Source organism: Coffea arabica, chromosome 3e, assembly GCF_036785885.1.
Source record: "Coffea arabica cultivar ET-39 chromosome 3e, Coffea Arabica ET-39 HiFi, whole genome shotgun sequence".
Lineage (NCBI taxonomy): Eukaryota > Viridiplantae > Streptophyta > Magnoliopsida > Gentianales > Rubiaceae > Coffea > Coffea arabica.
In genome coordinates this window covers 1,411,635-1,431,723 of record NC_092315.1, presented here as the reverse complement: position 1 = coordinate 1,431,723, position 20,089 = coordinate 1,411,635, and the positions used below count along the sequence as shown (strand labels likewise).

The following is a 20,089-nucleotide window of genomic DNA, read 5'->3' as shown; positions in this document are numbered from 1 at the left end:
ATAGGCACAAACACACATTCCAACCTGCTCTTGCATCATGATTCCTGATTAAGCATAAATCTAGAAGATACAAAGTTGAGAGTGGGTAAATAAATCCAATGATGTTAGACGTATCAAGGGCCTAACATCTCTCATCGTTAATTACGTAATGGCGAAATAGAAATGTGGATGCAATATTGCAATCCCACTTCAAATCCAGCTTCTTTAAGATTTTCATGAATCCAAAAAGAATTGTTGTTGTACATGCCGAAGATCACTATGGAAAGAATGTAGCGAATCAGTGTTCAGTAGTTGACGGTTCCGATGAACAACGTAATTAGACCGCAGGCGCAGGCCCTGAAGTTTCACACTACTTTTTTATTTTGAGCTTTTGAAGTTTTCTTCATTTGAATTTTTTCCCATCTTTCTAGGTCAAAATCCCTTAGATAATAATATCATCCAATCAAGATCTCGACAGATGTTAGCACAAAATAAATAATCATTCAGTGAAAGTAAATATAATATCTCTAATTAAATGATCAATAATTGATAAATTAAGAAACAAACTTATAATGTCAATCAAACGGATGAACAAAGGATAAAAGAAAGGAAGAAGAAGGCTTGGAGCAAAATAATGATTCATTCTCACAATACCATCCGATGGCTTTGCTCAATTAACACAAACCAGCCACAAGACCATTAAATAGGACACCAGACTAATTAAATCCTAAATGAACTTTATTATCAGTTCCACGTAGACAATTTTCTAAATAACTATAAAACCCATTCTCGTACAACTTTAACAATCAAACCAAGCACAAACTTGACATTAATATATAAAACAACTAAAACGCCAATTAATTTTTGAATTCTAATTAGCTTGGTTTAAATTATTCTAACAATAGAGATATATAAGTAGGGCCAAACATATATATGGAAAAAATTGTCATGAGGGCCTTCGGCTTCTCTGCTGATTGTGCTTGCTGCATAGATTCCTAAGCTCCTCCAAAGCTTCATCCAGCTCTGCTTCACCTTTTGCTCTCAACTTCTTGCCCAATTCTCTAGCCTTTCCTCTTATTTCTTCCCCATTTTTCTCTAAAACCACCAATTTTATAACTCTAGCAACCTCTTCTTTCCTTATCTGCCCATTGTCACCCCTCAGAACCTCCATTCCTACACCAATTTCCACCAAAAGTCTAGCATTAGTAGGCTGATCAAGATGCATAGGCATCGCAATCACTGGAACACCATAGTACAAACTTTCCATTATAGAACTCCATCCACAATGACTCACAAATCCACATGTGCTTGAATGCTCAAGAATTTTAGCCTGAGGTGCCCATTTATCCACAACCATCCCTCTTTCTTTCACCCTCTCAAGAAATCCTTCTGGCAATGCTTCCTCAATGCTAATTGTGTTCCCCTCAGCAAATCTAACTACCCAGATAAAACTTAAATTACTGAGCTCCAGCCCGTATGCTATTTCTTCCCTTTCTTCTGTGGACAAAAAATATTCACTCCCAAAAGAAACAAAAACCACCGAAGATTGTTCTTTTTTATTCAGAAATTCGATGATACCCACATCATCATCATTCTCATAGTTGTGGTGTGATTCTTGAATGAGTGGACCTGTAGTTACCATCTTCTTCCCACACAAGAAAGACAAGTAATCAAGATACTTCTCCTCAACTCCTACGCAGCTTTTCATCAAAACGATCTCAGAAGATAGCTCAAAGCTTCTGAAAGCAAAATCCTCTGCAACCCCCCTGTTGGATTCAACTAAGGAATCGAATTTATCTCTTTCGTAATCCCTCTGAAAAATTTCAGAAAAAGGAAAAATACCACTATCCCTTCTTGAACTAAGCTGGTGATAAAAGAAAGACATCGTAGCTGCCCCTGAAGTCGAAAAATGAACTGAAGGAATGCTATGGATTGCAGCCAGTGTAGAGGCCCATGATTGGAAACTATCATAAATAACCAAATCAGGTTTCAAAGTTGAGACGATGCTGCTAAAGCTGGCCTTTGCACTTTGAAAAGAACGCATGAGGGTTGACATGAGATGGGGTGGTAGTTTCGTTGTTGTGTGATAGCATGGAGGAAGTTCAGGAACGTCTGGCAAATGAAGTTCTACTAGTCTTAAATTGTCAGATGAGTTTTCACCTAAGTTTTTCTTGATAAAACAGAGGTTAATGGCCGTAGAACAGAAGTATATTTGGAAATTCTTTTGGGTCAGTTTTTTGGAGAGTTGCAAGAAGGGAGAGATGTGTCCATGAGCTAACCATGGGAACATCAGTACTCTGAAACTAGTGGACTCTCGTGCCTCTTCCATCTCCATGGATCAATGAACAGTCAAAATCAAACTTCGTCAAGAATTGATGGAGGCTGATGAGAATGAGAATGGAAGGTTCAATGATGGACATGATTTATTCTGACTCGCGAGCATGGCAGGCCAAAATTTCCAATAAAATATGGCGGGCGTACCCACCCCTCATTAGAAGTTCCTAAGCCAAAAAAATTTTCTACAAAAAATAAAAAAAAAAAATGAAAGAAACGACAAGCATGACTCATCTGCCCAGTTGAGAAAGAATATTACTAATAGAGAACTGAATAGTTGGTCAGCTATGATTTTGCTCCAATGACTTCTCCAGAGAGGAGTCGGGTGGGGGGACAAGGATAAGACAAGATCAAATGCGAAAGCAGGAACTGGATGTAGACTTTATCGTGAACCAGGAATGGAGATGTTTTTCGGTCCTTCCCCTTGACCAAATGATTTTCCCAAAATTTTCTTTACCTTTTATTTATTCCATGTGTGAAAGTCTAACCACTTACATCTTACCCAATGTTATGATGTAACTAAACATAAACACTTACTGTCCATTGGTTTTATATGTTGCAATTGATGATTAGATTAGATCATGTCAATCTTCCTTTTTTTATTGGTACATGCTCTTCCATACATTGTACGAGCACTTCTAAGACTTCACTTGCCTCAAGTGATATTTCTTTAGAACACGACTCAAAATAATTTAATGTATTTTCCTTCTTGTTATTTATTTCAGAATTCCACAGAGAGAAAGGGGAACCACCTATACATTTTGGTTCTCAGGAAAAAAATAAAAAACACCAGTTAGTTATATTCGATCCATTGACTTCTCAAAAAAGCAGGAGAGAGCACCACATAGCATTGCATATACTTTGCCGATTGATTTATGTGACAAGAGGTGGCAATGATATGTGGGCTTTTATTTTTTTTCCCCCCCTTCATTTGCATAAACTTATTTTTATGCCAAAAGTTAAAAAAGGAGCAAGGCTGTAGTGATTAGGTATATAAAAGACAAAGACGCACGAGAGAGGTAGCATCACAAATTTGAGACAACAAAGGCAATCAGCTTCCTTTGATTAGAACAATGAGCCCAACATCTTGAAATTTGAATTACAAAATGATAAATGCACTAAAATTATTGATTGTTAGGAGCATAACAGGAGCTCCATTATTCTGAAATCTTCATCAAAAAAAAAATCCAAAAAGAAAATGAAAAAACTATTACCCACCATAATCACACATAGCGAAGGAGCATCTATTTTGGCCTGAACATTCTTCAAAACAAGCACCACAATGTTGAGGATCATTTTGAATGTCTACACATTTTCCATCACAGCAAATGAGCCCAAATGCACAAGTACTCCCACATGCCCCGCAGTGGCGCGGGTCACTTCTTGTATCCTTGCAAAATTTTTGGAAACAGCAAGTGGTTCCCCCCCAAGGGTTCTTCTCAGGATCCAAGCACAAAGTTGGATCATTTGCACAAGTGAAAACTCTGTGTCTTCCTCTCAAGAAATTATAATGTGTTGGTATATTTGCAGAATGAGCACTATCCCTTTCAGCTGCGGTCAATCCAGGGGAAGTCGATAGAAGAATTAAGACAAAAAGGGGCCAAAGATGGGTAGCTTTACATGAGCGTTTTCCAGCAGCATCTATAGAAGGGAATGTTGGACTAGTAGTTATAAGCATGGGAAATCAGAAAATGAAGTTGACATTGGTCTTTTGTATTGATGAGGACGAAGGGTTCTTCTTGATCATCAGATGGCAGTGTGAAGAAGACTCAGTCATATTTATTGAATTGTCTACATTAGCAGGTAAGTTTAGTCTGTCAAATCGGGGCAGTTTTATTAGGTCAGAGAGCTTAACGTAACATCTTTGAAATTGATCATAAGCATGCAACATGTACGCGAAGTAGATATGAATAGACTCATACAAGTTGTATATATAATATGATAAAGTTGATTTTCTATCCTTTGTCTCTTTTGTTTATGAGTCGAGAAGCATCTTTAACTACACAGTTTTTGACTTCTCAACAGTAGAAGGAAAAAAGAAAAAGATCATCAAAAGCGTGCTATTGCAATGTTCAACCTCTTCAAACAAAACAAATTTGACATGTTGAGGCCTTCATTTAGTCACCATTGACAACTTACACATCATATGCTCATGGCCTCGTACTCGAATAAACAAAGCTATGTATAGTTCAGATTTAGTTATCAAGATTCACACATATTAGAATTGGCATTATCTACATATTGCAGCTGAAGTAGATTATCCAAAAGGCACCTCTAATAAGGATTCTTCTATGAGTACAATGATAAGATCTTTAATCTCAGAGACATTATTATTAATCTTAGCGTAAACAATCCATTTCAGTCTCGTTAAAAGCTAAGGTAAAGGTTATTCAACTCTCACTCAAACTATAGGCTAGGTGAGTGTAAGCACAAGTAAGCTCCTTCATACATTTGATATTCAACAATTTAAATATAATAAATATGTGTCAAGACTTTTTTTTCTAAATTTGTTGGGATTACTTTTCCAAGAAAGTTGAAGTACCAAAAGGCATATGGGGCAGAGGAAGTGGAAAACAACATGGATGATGAATTCATTTTTCACCTCAACCAATCCTATTGCTCAACTTTTTACAAAAGTAAGGGCAAGAGACATTTGCACTCCAAGAATAGCTACTGGCACTCCATTCTAGCATCTTATTACTTGAAGAAAGGTGGAGTGCCAGAGGATTATTTTGGAGTGCAAATATCAATTGCTAAAATAAATCACAAAAATGAAAATAAAATAATATAAGATTAAAAAAAAAAAAAAACTAAGCTGTCTCATTTTGGGCAGCGCGCCTAAAGATATCAACCCGGGCCTCAACGGCTGAACTTCTTACATGGCTACCATTCAACTGAAAGAGAATTCCAAGTCTCTGGACTCCGAGACTCCGAAGTCCAATCACGTTTGATATGGTGTCAACCTAGGCAACACGGCCCATAGTAAAAGATAATGAACGCATAGTAAGCTAAGAGTATCGGGCTTTCTAGAGTTAGGTGAGCCTGTGACCCATTTCATTCCAACGCACATATATATGTCTTCCTATATTTTATAGTTTGTGTTTTCAAGAATTGGCAGTACCTTTATGTTGGATGTTTCTTTTCTAGTTATAGTAGTATTTGCTCACCAACATATAGCTTTACATATCACTTAGATTAATCTTAACTGGACTTTTCTTGCAATTATGCATAAAAATGAAAGCATGGAAAAAGCAAAGACAAGGAAAAGAACAATAGAACTGACCATTTTCCAGTCATCCCTCATTTTTCTAGTGTCAGGTTTACTGGTAAATATGCTTACCGCTTATTGGTGCATTTTTAGTTACTTCCTTAGGTTCTCCATGATTAATATCATTAGACGATTTTGGTCGACAAATTATGAATTTGATGCATCTGAGTTTAGGTAACAGTCTTGTAGAAGATAAATGAAGATGCTCGTCCTACTTTCCTTTCAATCTTTCATCTACACATGATTACATGTGATTTGATTTAGTGCCCATAAAATCAAGAATCTTAAAAAGGACCAAATGTTTCTGTGCCCGTGACAGAATAGACCTTACCAGTGCAGTGACACTGGGGACCAACAATCTTGACCCCAATCCAAGAACTCAATAATGGAGTCATCCACTTGCTGAAATCTCATAGCCTTGCAATTTGCACTACCACTGTAGCAAAAGAGGTAATGGGATTGTGCAGTTAATTCTGGAATCACAGTCTGATTTTCACAAGTCATTCACAGAAGGCCTGAGAGAGTAAGCAAGCAGTGATACAGAAGCCTCTGCTAATGTATCTTGTAGGGTCTCTTTCGTGACAGCCTTACGAGGGTTGTCATTATTGGCCTCCATCAAACCCAACAAAAGAAATTAAATTTGATCATCACACTGCCATGTTGATCACATGACCCGCTATGTCATCGGAATTATATCCCAGAATCTAGCTGTTTTTCAGGAATCGGGACCTTCTTTTGCTTTATCTCTTCTCTTTTAGTACGGAGTTTGGCTTGTGTTTTAGAACTAAGCAAGTGCCAGATAGGTTATGCCAAATAATGTATATTTTGGCAAGGAATTTTGGTGGAAAAAAGTTACTCCAGTTGATAAAAAGGAAATGGTGCACGGTTCTGTTCTGACAGGTCAAGGAATCGATCTGTTCTGCTTTTGGCTTCTTCTAGTCTTCATACGTGCTAAAGGTGAATCAAACTTTTTAGTGTCCGAGCTGTATTCTGTTTTATGTGACACCAGTCTCTGCATCGCAACCTACTCTACTACCACATCAACTCACGACCTTGTAGAAACTAAGAATTTCATTCTGTATAGAAAATGCCAGCAAATCATTTAACATGATGATCTTTCAAGAAAATAAACGACTGAGATAAATAAGCGAGCATGGTTAAAAATCTAAGCACGAAATGTAACCTTGTATCATTTTGAGAGACATATTGCACCCCCTGTCACTGTTAGGTCAAGAAGATAGGGATGTACCTCTAGAAAAAGATGTTCCACAAACTCCAGTACTCAGAGCTCCATCAGAAAGACTAGATTTTTTTTTTTTGCCCCTTGTAAGAATGCATAATTTCTTTACTGAAACATCAATCAGATTTCCTATTCTGCTAGTAACCACAATTATCTTTTTCACAACTGGAAAGCGAAGACCATAAGGTGTCGGGTTGTTTCCCCTTTCTTTGTTTATCTGACAATAATAGGTGTCTCTGTTGGTGAGCACGCGTGCATTGAGTGTGAGTAAGCTTGTCCAGAAGATGTAGAAAAGGGTTAAACATCATGGTGGAGCACTAATCCACCATGACTAATCAATTTGCCCAAAAGAAAACAAAGATGTACTGAATTTAATATAAAAAGGACCATACATGGGAAAGGAGTCAAGTACATACATCAACTTCCGAAAAGGCACTACACATTCTGCTTAGCAGGAATAGTTTTCAGATAAGTGTATCATTCATTTGAAGATTTTTCCTACTCATTCTTCACCAACTATCAACTGTAACATTCTCAAAAAAAAAAGGGAAACTGTTGTTAATATGGCTTGGATAATGATCTTCAGTGACTAAGAAAGTGCAGCCAAAACATAAATTTGTTTCACTCGATTACTTTCCCTCCTTCGACAGCCGCAACGGCCATATCTTTGTCTTACGGCTAATACTCAGTAAGAGAGGGACCACAGAAGTTTGGGAGTTTTAGCAAAAAATCACGAGCAGATGTTGCAGTCTTGCAGACCTCTAATGCTCTGCAACGTTTACATACATATCGCCCTCTTATCTGCCTCTTTTTCTTCTTCCTTTTGTTCTTGATGAGGCTAAATTGTTGCAGAACTCAATGGCTTCCATCTCTGGTTCTTCTGCTTCATCCTTTTCCAAAGATAACACTATGAGATTAGACATTGAGTCTGTGAGTGCACTTGCCACTACAATCAATCAGCACATAAATGCATTACTTGCAAATAATAAGGCATGGATGTCTTTGAAATTCAAATGCACTTCCAAGCTTAAGATTCAGAAGCAACCAACTTTTGAATTCTCAGAGTATTCGATAGTATCAAATCTGTATTGGGGTATTGAGGCTATTGATGCGGCAACTCGAGCAAAAGGGGAAGAAGAGAGAACCTCGAGGCTGCAGAATTCAGAGAAAATGCTTCAAGTTCCTGCTTCACTCCATGAGCAAGGATTTACATCTGGAATTCCCAATGAATATTTGATCTGTTGCTCCTACTTTTACCTATCAGTTGTCCGGAAGCTCCAAAAAGATGATTGGCAGGCTGCATTACACTTTCTTCAAGCTCTTCTTGTTTCCCCTAGGCTTGTCCGTGATGAATTCGCGCCAGAGCTTTGCCAAAGTATCATGCATATGTACATCAGGCATAAAAGGCAGGAAAGACCTGGGAGTAGGTTATCAAAATCAGCCACTGTCATAGATCTTGATGAGGATCAGGCCAATGAAATTATGGGATGGATGGCTAAGGAATATAAAGCCTGGTTGTTATATTACCAGATCATGTCTAATGGTGAGCATGATCCAAAGCACCTTGCAAGCATAGACAATGCTGTCCCAGACGACAAATCAAAGTACATAATGTGAGAGTTTTTCTTGACGCTCATTTCATCTCAACTGGTTGGCACTTACATGCTTTATGGCAAAGTGATTGCTAAATTAGACTTTGAACTAGTAAAATAGAACTTACATACTTATGCATCTTGTCTTTTACTATTATAAATTTTTTAAACAATTCTTTCTCTGGGAAATGCTCAATACTCTTGAACTAGCCATATCTCGTTATTAATTAATGACTATGAACAGGGAACCAGTTTTCAGAAGTGCCAATGGGAAAAGCCAAGGGAGCAATCTTAGGGTGAGTCTTTGCCTATGTTTTATCTTGGGAGTAATTAAGTATAGAATTGAATTCTTTCAGAAACTTGAAGATTAACTATTTCCATATGCGCATGCAGACCATCTATCGATGTATGTAAATCAAGTTGCATATCCAGAAACAACACAGGAAAAAAAAAAAAGGCACAGAAAACATAAAGGATACATTCCTTCAACTTGTTTATAATGTTTAACCTAGAGGAAAAACCGGGTCTGTTAGGTCCACCTTGATTATACAGAATACATTACCAATAATGGGATCTGATAATCAAGATTTCAGGGTCCTAAATGATGCAATAGCTATTCCACATTTGACACAGGGCTGTTACGCAGAAACCATGAGAAGCTCGAGTAAGAAATGCTTAAAAGATATCCTAACTGAATCACAGTCTGATACTCCAATTTCCATGGAGTCATGCAACAGCAGTTCAACAGAAGAAACGTTTCCTGAGGTAATACCTTCCTAGAAAGATGAGTATTTGAACGAGGAGTTCTTCTATAAATAGATCACAATTTCTTCTTCTTCTTCTTGAATCAGGGAAACCAGAGAGGCTCGGCATTCTCACTGAAAATCAGAAAGAAAAATGCAGACGACCAGCAAGCTGAAGTTGATGATCAGTTTGGTGCATCGTCAAAATATTAAAATTCTTTTTTAGTGACTGATCTTTCAGAAGATATTAATGTGATAGACTAATATGATTTATTTAACTGAATATAGGAACTTGCAAGCTTCTTGCTACAAGCAGCATGCAGAAATTACAGCATGTACGCCCCAGCATTCTACACATCTAATGCGTAGAGATGGCCGAGGATTGGCTGTTCTCAATCTCCTTTCTAGAACATTATCCAGCTCATTCAGTGACATAGATGTATCAGCTACAAGACCGATAGACAATAATTCACATGTCCCTGTACATGGAAAAAGAAAAAAAGATGCTGCTCAAGGCAAATTCGAGTTACAAGATTGGCGACAATCTAGTTTTAAAGAGTTGGCAACTCCTCCAAGGGGTCATCAGTTCCACCAACTGCATCGTACAAGAAGTTTAGTTTCTGATACGGGAATGAAAAGCACAACTTTTGGTGATACTTTACATCAACTTCAAAAATATCCTGAAGAAACCTCTCATATCGAGCAGGCCCAAATACTAGAAAGGCTAATTTCAAAGCTTTGCTTCTCCGAAACACTGGGAAATCTTGAGGAAGATTATACAGTTGAAATTTCAACGGTATACAAATTGTTGAACAATAGAAGAGGTTTGAAGTATTCCCTACTGAAGGACATCATTTTGGATCAACTGCTAATGGCTATTTCAACCTCCAAAAAGGAGCAGGTGATCAGAGCTTCAGTGACTATACTGTCAACAATAGTTTCGGGGAACAAAACAATTATTGAAGACATCAAGCGCAAGGGTTTGCAGTTGTATGATTTGGCAACTGCTCTTAGAAGAAATGTGCATGAGGCATCTATCTTAATCTATTTGATAAATCCTCCACCTGAAGAAATCAAGACATTAGGAATTTTACCTTGTTTAGTGGAGGTCGTCTGCACTTCTAACAGCTACAAGGATGCTATAACATCAATTCGGCTGACACCTCGGGCAGCATCACTGATGATTATTGAAATACTTGTGACTGCATTTGACTATACAACAAATAACATGCACCTGTCCACTATCAGCTCACCTAGAGTACTTTCTGGGCTCCTTGATGTCCCAGGAAACAATAACCTTGAAGAGTTCATCTCTTTGGCTGCTATCCTTGTAAGATGCATGCGTTATGATGCACACTGCAGAAAGTTCATATGCGAGTTCGCTCCAATTACTGAACTTTTCTCTCTCCTACGAAGCAATCAGAAACGAGCAACATCAACTGCCCTGGAATTTTTTCATGAACTGCTTCGCATGCCAAGGTATTATAATGCTGCTTTAAGTGTTTTTGAGTGTAATGCCATTAGCTAAAAGCAAAGAGCTGAAAAAATAAGAGAGAGAGAGAGAGAGAGCGAGAGAGACGGGGTAAATTTTATCAAAATCTCTCAGATGCATCAGCATTCTTTCAGCGATTCAATGTGTCAATAGACTAGACCCATTATTCAACTCAAATAACCGATTCAACTAACAATGTGGATTCAAGGTGGAGCTTCACTAAAAAATAGCGAAAACCCTCCTTGCACTTACAGGAACAAGTAATTTCCAAAAACAAGTTAACTGGACCCTATGTTGTAAGTAGATCATGATCCTAGTTGTGGCAGTCTAATGAGACACTTCTGTATCAGGTCATCAGCAATTAAATTGCTGCAAGAGATAAGAAAAGACGGAAGCATCAACAGCATGAGTGCATTGCTACTTCTCATCCAGAATTCTCAACCTGAGCATAGACTCTTAGCAGCAAGTTTGTTACTCCAATTAGACTTGCTGGTAACGTAAATTTGTTTAAGTTCTCCATAAACAAAAATTAATATCCACATATGTTACTTAACACGATCTAAGGTTTTCCGCATTTCAGGAAGAAGCATCTAGCAAGCTCATGTACCGAGAAGAAGCCATGAAGGAACTTCTTGAATCACTGATATCTGAGGAAAACTCTGCAAAACAAGCATTATCAGCATTCATCCTATCAAATATAGGCGGAACTTATTCTTGGACTGGAGAACCATACACAGTGGCGTGGTTGGCAAAAAGGGCTGGTTTAACCTCACTACATCACAAGAACATGATAAAGAATTATGACTTCTCAGATGAAAGTTTGCAGGTAAATTGTCATCATATTGTCAGTTTGGAACGGTAAAAGGAAACAAGGTGCAATTATCTGAAAAAATAACCCATGAGTAACTGTAACAACTTATGTGGAACTATAGGATGCTGGCATTGACGCATGGTGCAGCAAACTTGCAAGACGCATTATGAAGTTTGGCGCTCCTGTCTTCCATGATCTGGTGAAGGGACTTGACAGTAAGTCAAAGAGGATTTCTCGAGACTGTCTCACAGCTATTGCATGGATTGGATGTGAAGTTGCAAAAAGTTCTGATGAGTTGCGATCCAGTGCATGTGAGATCTTGTTGAACAAAATGGAGCAATATGTGCATCCTGGATTTGAACTCGAGGAAAGACTATTGGCATGTCTATGCATCTACAACTATACTTTGGGTAGAGGTAAAGGCCCCATAGCATGATAGGGCATCATATAGATTGAACAAAAATAAGAATGTGATAGACTAAAAACTGGAGGAAAATAATCCAGCTTCTGAGGCTGTCATATCTTGTCAAAAAGGCTTCACGAAGGATTACACTGTCAATGGTTGGAAAGTTTGGCTTCTGAATTCGTAGGGGTGTCTTAGTGTATATGTGCAAACATAACTGACTAAACGATATTATGGTGAGCAGTTACCTGTTGCAAGAACAAGGATAACTACTTAATTTACATCTAAGCATTGATTAGCAAAGAACTTAAAATACTTTATTACAGTTAGAACATATTGAAAGACACAATGATGTTCATAGCAACCAAATAAAAGGCCAGATACTCTGTGAGCCCTTGAGGAGACTGGTTCCAAAGCAGTGAGCTGATGAAGAAACTATTATGTGCAATGTTTTCCATTACACTGTCAGACCAGTTTTTTAGCTAGATTATGTGAGAGTAAGCTAGAATCTGTCACATATTTATTTGTTGAACGACCATAAGAATGATGTTCTTCCACATTAAGCTATAATCACCTACAATCACCTTGAGTGAGGACCCCATTTTAATCAACTAGATTCTGGGAGAACAAACTAGGATCTGTCACATATTTATTTGCTGAACGACCATACGAATCATGTTCTTCCACTTTAAACCTATAATCACCTACAATCACCTTGAGTAAGGACGCCGTTTTAATCAACTCATTAATTAACCTCACAGTATTGTTTAAGCAGGGATGAAGAAGCTGATACATTTTTCAGAAGGAGTGCGAGAATCACTGAGACGCCTTGCAAATGTCACCTGGATGGCAGAGGAATTACTAAGAGTAGCTGACTATTTCCAACCTAATAAGTGGGTAAGGTCTGCAATTACATCCACAGTTTTCTTATCATTGAGCCCAGGATGTGCATTTTTGTGTTGATGTAATCATCCATGAAGCATCACTTTTTTGAATACTTTCCACCCCCTTTCTTTAGCTTGGTGGATCAACAGATTCCAGCTTTGCAGGCAAGTCCTACAAAAAGAATTTTACTTCTTTAAATAAAAGGAGCAAATAGATTAAGAACAAAATATGCCTTGTTTTACTCTTAAGTCTAGCACTTGGCATTTGGATCTACAAAGTAGAATTACAGCATAAAGTCCATAGCAACTGAACAACACTTCTAACACACATATTAGAATTTGTTTAATGAATCGCAATAAACTTGCAATGTCACTAGTAGCTTAATTTAGTTGCACCTAATATTCCCCAAAATGTCAAGAAACTGGTGATAGACATCTTGTATCTTCCCGTACTGAGGTAACATTCGAGTCCTCTCATCTTCCTCAAAGAATATAGCTACAAAATCTCATAACTTTAAGTACGATAATTTTTTAAGAAGGAAGCCAAGTGAAAGGATGCAGGTGTTTGAAACAACATACCATTGTGGATGAAACGACGAATGACAATGAATGCAGCTGACAAAGAGGTATCCAGCAACCAAGTTTCGATGGAATAGATATCAACACGAAATTTAGGATAAACGTCTAGCATGATCCATCACATTCAAATTCACAAGGAAAAAGAAAAAAATCACGATATCTGGTACATGCACAAATGTGTTTTTCTATGTTTTCAAGTACTAACCTCTGATACATTGGCATCATGCAGCGAATATCTTGTGTTCATACTCAAACTTTGGAGGTTGGTCATGGTCGTAATGGAGCTGTAACAGCTCTCATATACTACAGGGGACAGATTTGCAGTGGATATGCAGATGGTTCAATTAAGGTTAGTTCTGTCTTTGTGTTTTTCACACTTCTTAATCACGAAACTAAATTAGTGCAAAAAGCATGTCATTCCCCACCAAGTTAGTTTTTGGGCAAGCATTGCCGTTTTATCTTCTCTTTATGTTGTTGAACTTGGCCAAAAGCATTGGAGAATCTTCTAATAGCCCATCATGGAGTTTCAACAATATATTTGACTCCCTCGATCTCAAGAAGCATAACATGGAATTTGATGGAGAAAATCATCATAACCTGCAGTTTGATATCATAGGTATGGGACATTAAGGGACAGACTGCAACACTAGCACAGGACATGAAAAATCACAATAAGGCAGTAACATGCTTTGCTCTTCTTGAACAAGGGAATTGCCTGCTGAGCGGATCTGCAGACAAATCAATTAAGGTAGGAAAACCATCATTTCTCTTATCAATTGTGCTGATAGCAGAAAAATGACGAGCATCTTCATAAGAAGCGTTGCTTTTTTTGTCCCTCATGCAGATTTGGCAAATGGTCCAAAGAAATCTTGAATGCATAGAAATAATAGCAACCAAGGAATCAATTCAAAGTATTGATACTTTTGGGCAATTAATTTTCACAATTAGCCGAGGTCATAAAATGAAGGTAATGATTATGATGAGCGAACTTATAATTTGGTCATGAACATTATTCTGAATGAGTACACGAACTAATTACCTTTAACATGATCCTATCTACTAGGTTTTTGATGCCTCAAGAAATGCAAAAGACATTTTCAAGAATAAAAGTGTAAAGGCCATGACGGTTGTACACGGGAAGGTATACGCGGGGTGTGTAGATTCAAGCATACAGGTTAGTTTGAGGCTTCAATGAACACACAGCTGGTTCCCAATATAATACACGCAGTAATATACAACTTGATTCAGGAATTGGCCATAACAAACAGCAGAGAACAAGAGATTAGAGCACCAGCAAAGAAGTGGCTGATGCAGAATAAGCCAGTCAACACGCTAGCTGTTTACAAGGACTGGCTATATGGTGGAAGTGTAGTAGTTGAAGGTTCTACAATAAAGGTACACTAATTGTTAACATCTAATCTATTAAAACACTTCAGTAATAGGACAAACGTGCAGGATTGGAGACGCAACATTAAGCCCCAAGTATCAGTGATGTCTGAGAAAGGTGCAAATGTGCTCGCTATGGAAGTAGTAGAGGATTTCATATACTTGAATACCGCTGCGTCAAGAAGCAGTCTTCAGGTAAACAACAATATCTAGTTCATAAATTGACTGGTTCATGTCAAAACCAGATTAATGATAGGCCTTAATGCCTTGAAATAAGGTAAGTCGAGCAAGACGACCATCACATGTAGATAACTGCTAGGCAAATATGGAATGTCAATGCTCCACTGTAGAGTAGGAATGAACAAGATCTTCATTATGTTCTTGAACAAAAAGGATTAAACACATTTTCCCTGGACAAAATCATTTGGTGCCCTCATCTTACCTGTATTTCATGTGTCCAGATCTGGTTGAGAGGAACACTACACAAAGTTGGAAGATTATCAGCTGGCAGCAAAATAACGAGCCTACTTTCCGCCAATGACATGATTCTTTGTGGTACTGAGACAGGACTCATCAAGGTTAGTTAAATTCAGCAGAAAGCACAATTCGGTTTAATTCTGTAACAATTAATCCTCGTACTCGTGTAATATTGTCATTATACAGGGCTGGATTCCACTGTAACAGAAGACGGACATGACCCCAGATATGGGTCGACTCAAATGCTTAGAATCAGTTTGGAGCCATATTCCCCATGTAAAAAGTTTATATATATATATAGAGAGAGAGAGAGAGAGAGAGCAAAGAATGTAACTAGAAAACAAGAACATCATACGATAAAATCACTGTATATCATCAAAAATTGTGTACGCCTGGCATGTAAATTAGTGGAAAATCTGATATTTGTTTGCATAATTCAATTGGGGCACAACATTTTGCACGAAGTTAGTCCTTGCCGCTCCCTGCATATCAATTGACTCGAAAGTTTTACTATCATGTACAAACTACAAACAACTTCGCGTGGTTTTACCGGGATCAAGTGTTCTTAGCACGTGGATAATATAGCAAGTTATGGCATTTGCTGCATGGAGCAACGTTCCAAACATCCGTCCTGTACAAACTTTTTCAGTCACTGGGAAAAGTTCTGTTTTCATAGCACAGCTGTAGCAGGTGGAACTGAAGCTTTAGTGACATATAAACTGAAATCGTAGAATCAAAAGTAGGATAGTCCTGAGTAGTTATCAACAATTCCCTTTCAAGGTTAAGACAAGACAGTTGTTTGAGCAGAACTGCACCAAAATGAACGGAAATGTAATACTGCCAGAAAACGAAGCTAAAATCATAGGTGCAGTATGCTGAATGGTACCACTGGGATTTGCCGTCCCTTCTGAGCTTTTCAGTTTTTTAAGTTTTAACAAAACGTAAGCGATTAAGCCAAAAACCCCAAGAAAAAACCAAGATAACTACTGCAAATAGAAATATTCCATTCACTTTTCCTCTTCTTCAGGTTCTCAATAAGGCGGCCGGACGCGACGAGCAGTCCATGCAACAAAATCAATCATCCAGGCTGAATAATCAAACATATCACAAGAAAACAAAAGCTCCGTGTGTTTTCCCCGCAAAAACATCCTATTAAGGAACTAAGACTATCTCGTATTAGATTAAATGATATTCCAAGTGGATGTAATAACATTCAACGAATCACAGATTCAATCCTTTTGAGGATGTCCTTCATAATTAAGAAACTTGGCAACACGTTCAGCTTTTGCTCCAGATTTGTGGTCAAAATATTCAACACCAGCAGCCCCAACTAATGCAGCAAGTGTCAGCGCTTGCGCATGCAACCTGATTCACGAAAAGAAAAGTCAAAATACCAGAACCCAAAAAAATAATAATAATGGAAAAAATATAGGCACTGGAATATTAACCAAAACAACCTACCGCAATCCTGATTCCTCTCAGCAGCAATTCAAAAAAATTACTTAGACAAAATAATTTTCAGATCTAGACCATAAGCGACTAGAAATCAGCTAGAGACAATAATATTTTGAAACATTCATTAATATGACTACTTCATATGTGGAGAGCCTGAAATAGATATGTGAGTGGAAAAGCCACCAAGAGCTTGTGTAAAGCTTCAGAAGAAGAGCCATGCTGCTCCTACAGCCCCTACCATGTACTCTAAAAAATACATTATATAAAACCCAGGATTCTGCAGAATCCAAGGCACGGTAACATTTTGTTAATTCAGCAAACCTGATCTCCAAACAGGAAAGTCTTATCAGGGGCTAGTAGGTCAGTATCATAGTAGTCAATAGATAAATTAGTCAGCCTACCGTAACAGTGAATCACCAAGCATGCGAAGTATCCAGCCCTAGACAAGCCTGGAAACGAAAATCGCTGATTTTGTGAGTGCTACATTTACATCAATTAGTGTGCCCAGGCACTTAGAATTATCATTCTTGCTTTCCTCATTTCTGCCAAAAAATTTTGAGGACCTCATAAAGTCTAATTTTTTAATCTCCCATCACACTACTCAAACCAAAAGCCACTCTACAAGTAGTTTGATTTGCTCACTATAACAGCAGTTAATGCTTCTGATGTGGTTATCACATTAATTCCTACAAGTATTAATATCTAAACCCAGGTGGCTGCGCAATATCAAAACTAAGTTTGATCAGGGTAAAACATGAGAGTTAAGGATAACTCACTTCATTATTGCCCATTGAACAATAAAGTGGTCACTGGTGGAATCGGATCATTTCACACTACGACCAGATCATTCAGGATTGCGGATCCGTTAGCCTAAACACTACAAACTCAATGGTATAAAAAAAAATGTACGTTCACTGTTTCATTTACTTCAATGAAATATGTCATTAAGGCAAAATGAAAATCAAAACTGCATATAAAAACCATCATCTCTACGTTTCTCCTCCTCAAACATACAAGAAGAGAAGGCTTTAAGCAACCTCAGTAGGTACTTGAGGCCGAACCAAGAAAAGAACTGCAGGCGAAAAGGTAAATTTGGGATCGGTCATTTTTGTTTTCAAATTTCCTCAGTCTTTTTCTTTCCCAATTCCTACCTCCCAACCCCACTTTTCTATGGACCAACAAATCACGTCTAAGAACTAAAACACATACAAACGTACTTTTCCAATAAGATAACATTTAAAATGTAATAAAAATTTAATCTTTATCAAGTGTAACAAATTACAGCAGATTCAAGAATCGTTCCTATATCATACTCCTGAAAAACTTACATTTATCTCTGAGGAAGCAAAAGGGCAAAAATATACAAACCTGGCGTGAATAATCTTAACGCTGGTTTTCATGTTGGGTTGAGACCAATTGTATGCAATCGAACCCGCTATTCCACTCAGCCATAAACACCCTTCGTATTAAAGCAAGAAGAAAACAACTGAGCCCATCAAATATAATATCACAAAAACAAACAGCAATAAAGGAAAAAGAGTAAACTTTACCAACAGTACGAAGCTTGTGCTCGGCAATCCATTCACGGACAGAATCGAAGGTGTTCTTATTTTCCGTCATCTTTTCGTCTTTTTTTTGAACTTTTTTTTTCCCTATTGCTTTTCTGAAGCACTTTTTCGTTCTTTTGGGTCAAAGAGGAAATGGAAGTAAAAGTTTGGGGAACGCGTGTTTTTGTGTTGGGTTGGCAAGGTCCACGCAGTTTCTCGATTGATTGTTAGCCTTGCACGTGTCTTTCGGCATTGTAACGTTTGGGTTCGTTTGCCGACTACGATGAATGCAGGCCCAACCCATTTTTATTGGGTTTTGGACCAGATATTTCAGCCCAATTTTATCTCCGGGAGCGGAGGGGGATGAGAACATTACGTAAGGAATGAACCACAGGCGTGGCTTAATTCTCATCCTGGTGGCGAATACAATATTTGCATTTGGCAATCATTGCGTGGGAGGCAAATTAGCCGTTTCGTCTCCAGGATGCCTTGTGCTACAGCTAAAAGTGATCAAGACCACCAGGTGAATGTTTTTCTGTTCCAGTGGACTGCATGGTGTACGGTTCTCCAAATCAAGTTCCATTTAGATCAAATGCTGTACTAGTACTTGTAATATGTTTTGCAGTTTCACCAATATAGCCATCAGATTCGACTAAACTTCCCTAAAATTAACTGGTACTAGCTATTTTTGGCTAATGTACCTTTTACCATGGTGAGTTGTTCTAAATCTACTGCTCAACTTGTTATTATTATTGACTAAATCATCTGGACCAGATGACCTGACTTTCTGCCGAAATTTAATCACTTGAATTTTGGTTGCTCAGTGCTCCCGGATACACCATTACACATCCCGTAGTCCTTAGTAGGGTTGTAATCGAACCGAGCTGCTCGCGAGCAGCTTGATCAAAAACTCGATTCAAACTCGGATTGATCGATTTCAAGTAATCCGAGTTCAACCCCAGTTTGAGTAGCTCGACAAGCCCTAACGAATCAAGTTTGAGTATTCAGTAGTAAAACTCGAAAGCTCATCGAATCTTATCGAAATTTTTAATTTTAATTTTTTAATATATTATTATTATGAAATTATCCTTATGCTCACAAGAATGGTTGAATTTACAAAATGTCTTAGGTTGTATAAAAATTTTTGAAGAGTGATAATGTCATTCGCTCAAAATTTGTAAAAAAAAGATGAAATTTCCAAATTTTCTTGAATCCAACTCGATAAGGTGAACCAAATCCCATGGGAGTCGAGCTCGAGTTCTATGAATAATGTATCGAATTCCAGTAATGCTACTCGCTTGAGCTCGAGCTCAAACTCGAGTATCAATCCTGCAAGTTGAGTTGAAATCGAGTATGGCGATATTCGAGTTCAACTCAATTACATCCTACAACTGTTTAGACAATAAACTTTACAATCTTGAAAGCAGGATACATCACCATTCAGCTTGACTACTACAAACAAATTAGCAGGCGTTCTAGGCTGCTATTGGTGTGAAAGTGCCAAAAAAAACAGCTATCATCCTCCTCCATAAAAGAAAACGTGTAATATCAAGCTTGTAAATTGATTCTGTTACAATGCACACGTGTTTGAGACGATCTTTTTCTGTCTGAAAAATCAGAAATTAATGAATTTCTTGGTGTTATATTATATATCCTCTTGGAGAATTACACTAGTATTAGCCTCTTATGACCCCCCCCCTTCGTAGCAATACTGTTCAGTCTAGCACCAATCAGAAAAATAAGATGTTATTAAGCGTAAAAGAATCTCAATTAGAAAATCCTTAAATACTAATCCGCATTCAACCCCAACTAAGCTAAAAAAGAAAAAAAAAAAGAAGAGGAAAATTAACTACATTCTAACTAATGATTCAGGTAATTGCTTTGAAGGGTATCCGTATA

The 20,089-nt window shown here is 37.8% G+C and overlaps 3 protein-coding genes across 6 annotated transcripts; 1 reads left to right on the top strand and 2 right to left on the bottom strand.

The window, feature by feature from the left end:
- Positions 1–600: 600 nt before the first annotated feature.
- On the bottom strand, positions 601–2,436 carry LOC113736237 (beta-D-glucosyl crocetin beta-1,6-glucosyltransferase-like). The gene has a single exon (XM_027263114.2). It carries the CDS (start codon positions 2,312–2,314, stop codon positions 926–928), a length of 1,389 nt encoding a protein of 462 aa, XP_027118915.1. The 5' UTR covers positions 2,315–2,436; the 3' UTR covers positions 601–925.
- A 5,243-nt stretch (positions 2,437–7,679) lies between these two features.
- LOC113738092 (putative E3 ubiquitin-protein ligase LIN-1) lies at positions 7,680–15,623 on the top strand. 4 transcript variants are annotated; one of them, XR_003460029.2, is made up of 17 exons: positions 7,680–8,434; positions 8,658–8,709; positions 9,047–9,178; positions 9,265–9,344; positions 9,445–10,635; positions 10,999–11,140; positions 11,229–11,474; positions 11,581–11,875; positions 12,638–12,759; positions 13,555–13,674; positions 13,929–14,073; positions 14,170–14,292; positions 14,389–14,499; positions 14,574–14,720; positions 14,781–14,906; positions 15,173–15,289; positions 15,375–15,623. XR_003460029.2 is itself a non-coding variant. In XM_027265271.2 (17 exons), exons 1-17 carry the CDS (start codon positions 7,680–7,682, stop codon positions 15,390–15,392), a joined length of 3,909 nt encoding a protein of 1,302 aa, XP_027121072.1. In that variant the 3' UTR covers positions 15,393–15,623. The 4 variants fall into 4 exon arrangements, 2 of the variants coding, with proteins under 2 accessions (XP_027121072.1, XP_027121073.1); XM_027265271.2 differs by having other exon boundaries at positions 13,942–14,073; XR_003460028.2 differs by lacking the exon at positions 15,375–15,623 and having other exon boundaries at positions 13,942–14,073; positions 14,768–14,906; positions 15,173–15,206.
- A 549-nt stretch (positions 15,624–16,172) lies between these two features.
- LOC113736527 (uncharacterized) lies at positions 16,173–18,353 on the bottom strand. The gene is made up of 3 exons (XM_027263549.2): positions 18,194–18,353; positions 18,012–18,102; positions 16,173–16,553 (listed from the first exon to the last, which is right to left on the bottom strand). The coding sequence occupies exons 1-3, from the start codon at positions 18,261–18,263 to the stop codon at positions 16,418–16,420; spliced, it is 297 nt and encodes a 98-aa protein (XP_027119350.1). The 5' UTR covers positions 18,264–18,353; the 3' UTR covers positions 16,173–16,417.
- Between the last annotated feature and the right edge of the window lie 1,736 nt (positions 18,354–20,089).